The 6,000-nt window shown below is 46.3% G+C and overlaps 1 protein-coding gene across 2 annotated transcripts in view; it reads left to right on the top strand.

Moving 5' to 3' along the window:
* FSTL5 (follistatin like 5) overlaps positions 1-6,000 on the top strand; it is a 777,648-nt gene that overhangs the window by 734,736 nt on the left and 36,912 nt on the right. For both annotated transcript variants that reach the window (XM_019521733.1, XM_019521732.1), the window contains one exon: positions 2,887-3,011. In XM_019521733.1, the coding sequence (XP_019377278.1) occupies positions 2,887-3,011 (125 nt within the window). The remainder of the gene's footprint in view (positions 1-2,886; positions 3,012-6,000) is intronic.

Genomic DNA, 6,000 nt, shown 5'->3' with positions numbered 1-6,000 from the left:
AAAAAAAAAAAAAAAAAAAAAAAAAAAAAAAAAAAGATGCTATAACAAAAATTGTGTTGGCAGTGATGATTTTCACTGTATAATCAAATTATTGTTTCCCTGGTAATACTTCTTCATTGAATAGATACAAAAAGGTTTTAAATTACATTAAATATCTACCATATTTTACAATGTATACATTGAGTTTTGAAGCCCAAGTTTTATCTCTTAAAATTCAATCTCAACTTATACACTGTATCAATACTTTTAACCTCCCCCACCAACCCTAGTGATGCCCCAGCCCAGTCCTGGTTCCAGCTGAGCCCCAGCCTGGCCCTGACCCAACCTTCTTCACCTCCTGACAGCATCCCTGTCACTGAAGGCCATAGGGCTCAAACCCAGCTTGAGCATGGCCTGCAGGCCTTGCCATCACTATGGGGATGCTGCTCAGCTGGGGGTTGAGTCTGGCCCTATCCCCTGTGAGCAGCACTGCCTGAGCCTCACCAGCCAAGTGCTGAGCCCGGCTCCATCCCCTGTGAGCAGTGCTGGGCTCAGCGCTTGGCTGACATGACTGAGGCAGTGCCACTTGCAGGGGATGGGCTGGGCTCAGCACCCAGCCAAGTGATGTCCCCATAGTGTGCTCACAGGAGACGGGGCCATGTTAACCGAGTGCTGAACCTGGTACCACTCACAGGTGATGGGACCAGGCTTGGCACTTGGCTGGTGCGGCCCAGGCAGGACTGTTCACAGGCGATGGGGCCAGGATCAGTGGTCAGCTGGCATGACCCCGTCCCCTGCAAGCGGTGCTGCATGAGCCATGCCAGCCGAGTGCAAAGCCTGGCCGTATCCCCTGTGAGTGGCACTGTAGCACGTGTCTACCCCAAGGTGCCCAGCCTACAATGAGGGTGCACAGGGGCCAGTATAAGTCAACCCCGTATTTCTGATCCAAAACTTAGGTTAACTTATACACTGGATCTACAAAATTCCTAACTTTTTGGATCAGAAAAATATGGTCACCTTATACACTGCGTTGACCTATGCACCATGAAATATGGTAGTTCCAAAACAATTAAATGATAGTGATATAACAAATTGAAACTCTGCTTAATTTCATCATTTTGTCCTTAAAACATAATCTTAATTATTTTGATAGCAGTAGTGAAGTGAAATACCTGAGAATTATTTAGATAACCTGTGAACTTCTTGAGTAAAGTTGATTATTTTCATCAGTTTTATTTCAAACAAGGTGATGCTATAGCACTGATAATGGGGATTTGCTACAGGAGAAAAGATCATCTTTTCTAATTACCTATTTTTTTAACTATGTTGCTACTGATTGTGGCTTTGTGTTTGACTGGAACATTCAGTGGATTTTAAACGTGCTAGATAATTAGATTGCATTTCACTCAAACTGTATTGGTTTTATGCAGAGTTAAGCAAGTTAAAAGATTCCTAACACTTGCATTTTTCTGGAAATAAAACCATAAAAACCTTCACTTTTATAGTGCCTTCAAGCATGGACAAACAGATGTACAGTCAGTGGGGAACATTTAAAAATATTTCAAAAGTACTTTTTCATTTCTTTACTTCTTTTCCTTTGTGCTACATTTTACCTCACATCAGGGCCCTGGGACAATTTCCTTCTTTACCTGATAGTTTTGTATCACAATTTTAGGATACCTTTTCTATTTTGCCTTTTTTTCTGTGCTGCATAGAATCTTCTCCCATCTATCCTTCTTTTTCTATGTGAATGTTAAGACCAAGATTTTTTAAGTATGAGCCTAAACAAAAACTCACTTGTTTAGGTACCAAATGAATGATGTAGTTTTTATGAGAACTACCTTGTGGACTTTTGTCCAAATTAGGACTTTTAATTTAGATGCATAATTAAGCACTCAGACTAGAGAGGCCCAGAACCCTACTAAAGTTTAAAAAAAGAAAAAAATAAGTAATTATCAAAGACTTGGGATCGGATGTACAGCGATTCTCTGGGATTGGCAATACCAGTCAATTCTACTCCATTGTTATAGTCTTCATAGTCTAAACAGGTAAGGTGGAATTCAATTTCTCTTTGAGTGTCTAAATGGCATTATTTTAACTGTGTAAGTGCCTTATATACACTCACAGAAGAAACAAGCCCCAGACCTGAGAGAATTCGGCTTTGAAACCTGGAAGTTCTTCCCTGCACAAGTTTTTCATGCCAGAATGAATGGCTTACACTTCCGCTTGACTTTTCTCATTGACAAGAATCAAGCATCAGCTCTCCCCGTGCTTTCCACAGACTGGGAACTCCATTATGGTGATTGTGGGGAGGCAGTTTTTTAAAGTTTGAGTCCTCCCATGATTGGGAGAAGTCATGCTGTAGCTTTCATTGCACCTTCCCCAGACTAGGGACTGGGGACCCAATTAGATCACAGTGCTGGGAAGTCAGAGATACAAGTACAAACTACTGCTGGGTTAAGAAGGCCTTGGCCCCAGGTTTCTGTCTTCCTAGGTAGGTGTCCTAACCACTCAGAAATTAGGATTAAAATACAAATAGTCCCTTCTACTTGCTCCCCTCTACAAACTTTTTTCTAGAACTTGCATATGTTATAGATCATCCAAAGTGCAAAGTATAGACCTAAAATAACCAGGCAGAATGCTAGAAGACTGTCAGTTAGATGCATAAGGGCCTAAAGAATATTACAAACAAGCATACAGTGAAAAGTCCAGGTTTTCATTGCCCACTATTCCATTTTATTAAATTTGGTTTTGCACCTTAAATGCACTAGCATTCCCGTGGGTGGAACTAGACAAAGTGGGTGTTTGTAATACAGCTTATTATGTTGATCATATGTTATTTATTTGGTCTAATTTTCAATAAAGAATGACTAACTAAAACATGTAATATTGTTCTATGTCATATAGGTAATAACACAGGCCAGTGGGAGTGTTTCTCACCACACAATCCATACACAGCCAGTGGGAAGACAGTTTGATAGAGTGGATGACTTTTTCATTCCTAGTACAACCCTCATCATTACCCATATGAGGTAAGTTTCATCTGAGCCATAATATTTTTGTAATTAACTTGCAACGGAACTGTGATATCCTACCTAAAATATATATTGTATGGGAAAACAAAAAACAAACAAACACTAAACTAACAACCAGGTCCATGTTATAAAATTTTACTCTGTGGGGTAGTTTCAATTAGAGCTTTCTGTTAAGAACTGGGTTTTTTTGTACTTTGTTCATGGACTAGAGTTTTCTGCCTAATCTTGGCACGTGCTGGAAACCTCCATTGATATCAATATCTGGACAAGATATTCCATATCTGAAATAAGCATGAGATTGCATGTATTTTTAAGTGTTGAAATTTTTGAAGTTTGGATGCTCCCCTATATGTGGGAAGCCTGGATTTTGGTTTAGTAACATGCATGCATTGTTCACATATATCCCAAAATGGCATTAATCATATGGAATTTGGTCTTTCATGTCTTGGTAGCTGGTAATCATCTTTTTTGGTATTGTTGAATACATGAGCTAAGTACAGACAGTCAAAAAGCCAGAAGCTGAATCAATTCAGTCTTTGCAGGTTAGTCTAAGCTGTGTTGATTGAACCAAGAAGTAAGTGAACAGACATTCATGTCTGATTCCAGAAATGCAGCCACATGCCTGCAGTGGCTCAGGCCAGAACCTAGGAGGCTCTGGAGCACACCTCACAGCCACTTACAAAGGAAAGGGAGGAGAGGAAGCCTCGAAGGCTCTCCCCCACTCCCTGCTCAAGCGGAGGAGGTGTGGCCAGGGCCCAGCCTGGGGTCAGCATCCTGAGGCCAGGGAGGCTTTAAACTTCCTCCCTGCCTTGTATGGGACCCCAGCCTGGGTCTGTTGTGGTGGGGGGGACACCCCTGCCAGGCATATCCCCTGCTCCCCATTCCCAGTTCAGACCACCAGGCTGAGATGGGGGTGGGGGGTTTCCTTGGCCTTCAGGGGTCTCTGGCTGGGCCCAGACCCAGCTTTTGCCCACCCTGCAGGGAGCAGGAAGTGTGGTCCAGCCTCTGCCCAGGGCTCACACACTGAGGCAGGGAGGGAGGGGGCATACACCCTCCCACTCCTGCATGGGATGCCAGCTGAGGTCTGACAGGGGGCAGCCCCTGCCAGGCTTTTGCCCCTCAGCTCGAGCAGAGATCAGGGTACCTGGCCGGATCCCAGCATGGAGCTGGCACTCTGAGGTGAGAGAGGGGGTTTTAAACCCAGGCATGCTTAGGACCCCAGCCTCTGTCTGCAAGGGGGAAAGCCCCTGCCAGGCTTCTGTCCTCTGCTCCTTGCTTAAGGAGAGGCACAGTCCCTGCCAGTGTTTTGCCCCCGCCCCCCGACCTTGGGTGGAGAATGGGGGGTGTGGTCACACCCCAGCCAGGGACTCACAGGCTGAGGTGGGGAGGGAGAGGGTTCAAACACCCTCTCTGACCCCAAACCCCAGCTGGAGTTTACCTTGGGGGGCAGCACCCACCAGGCTTTTGCCCCCCTCCCAGATATTCATTCTAGTGGAGCAAGGGGCATGGCCACACCCCAGCTCAGGGCTCCCACACTTAGGTAGGAAGGGAGCAGGGTTTAAACCCTGTCCCTCCCTGCCTCAGCATACCAGCCCCAGGCCACAGCATGCACCCCCCCCTGCTTTCTGCTCAAGTGAGGGAGAAAACCCCAGCAAGGGCTGCCCTCTCACCCCCCTCAAGCAGGGGGTGGGGGGCAAAAGCATGGTATGGGCTCCCCCCTCCCCCAAGGCAAACCCTGGCTGCGGTCTGGAACCAGGGAGGGGTTTAAACACCTCCCCCCACCCACACAGGACCCTGACTAGTGTCTGCCTGGCAGGAGCGAAGCAGCTCCTGCCCAACTTTTCCTCTGCTCTCTGCTTGAGTGGAGGAGTGGGCAGCATGGCCAAATGCCAGCCAGGACATCATGCTAAGGTAGAAGGGAGGGAAGAGAGGGTCAGGTCAGCACTCTGAGGTAGAGGGGAGGGTGCAGAGTTTAAACCCCCCTCCCCCCCATGTGCTTCAGTGTGCTGGGCTGGCTGTCATTATGCCATGCCCCCCACCCTTCAGCTTGAGCAGGGAGCAGGGGAAGAGGCAGGCAGGGACTGCTTTATGCCTGCTAGACAGACTCCAGCTGGGGTCCCATGCAGGTGGAGCAGGTTAAGTCCCCTTGTCTCTCCTGTGGCTCAGCCTGGCCAGTGTCTGGCTATGGCTCCCCTTGGAGCAGACAGCAAAGCCCAGGGCTGCAAAGCATCCTGGGGAACTGTGAATTAACTTGAACCGGAAAGGGGTCTGGGACAGAAATTCTATAAACTGGTTTGACCTAAATCAGTTCAATCTGATACTACATCCAACCAAACCAGATTCATCTTAAACCAGTTTCAGAGATTAAGTACACTGAATCTCTGTTTCTTTACATAAAATTATAGAAATTAAGGGCTGGAAGGAACTTCAAAAGAATATGAAGTCCTACCCTGCTGCTCTGGGCAGGAATACTGCTGAGTTTAAATGATCCTGGCAAAGTGTCTGTCCAGTCTCCTCTTGAAGACTTCCAAGCTTGGGGACTGCACCACTCCTGTGGAAGTCTATTCCAGATTCTGGTCACCATTACTGCAACAAAGTTCTTCCTTACATCCAACCTGAAACCATCCTCTAACAGTTTATGCCATTGCTCCTTGGCCTCCCCTGGGGTGCCATAGTGAACAGTTTTTCTCCCAGCTCCTGATATTCACTCCTTACATACTTAAAGATGGCCACCAAGTCCCCCCTCAGTCTTCTTTTCCCCAGGCTAACAGTCACTGATCCCTTAGCCTTTCCTCATAAGGTTTGTCCTCCAGGCCCTTAATCATTCTTGTGGCCCTTCTCTAGACCCTTTCAAGTTTCTCCACATTCTTTTTTGAAGTGTGGTGACCAGAACTGGACACAGTACTCCAGCTGGGGTCTCACCAGATTTAAACTGGTTTCTGATCATTACTTAAACCAGTTTATAACTTCTGTCCCTCACCATGAT

This window comes from Gavialis gangeticus, unplaced genomic scaffold (assembly GCF_001723915.1).
Source record: "Gavialis gangeticus isolate Ggan-Ray unplaced genomic scaffold, GavGan_comp1, whole genome shotgun sequence".
In the NCBI taxonomy this organism is placed as follows: domain Eukaryota; kingdom Metazoa; phylum Chordata; order Crocodylia; family Gavialidae; genus Gavialis; species Gavialis gangeticus.
Note: the sequence above shows the minus strand (reverse complement) of the source record. Positions and strands in the feature narration are given on the sequence as shown.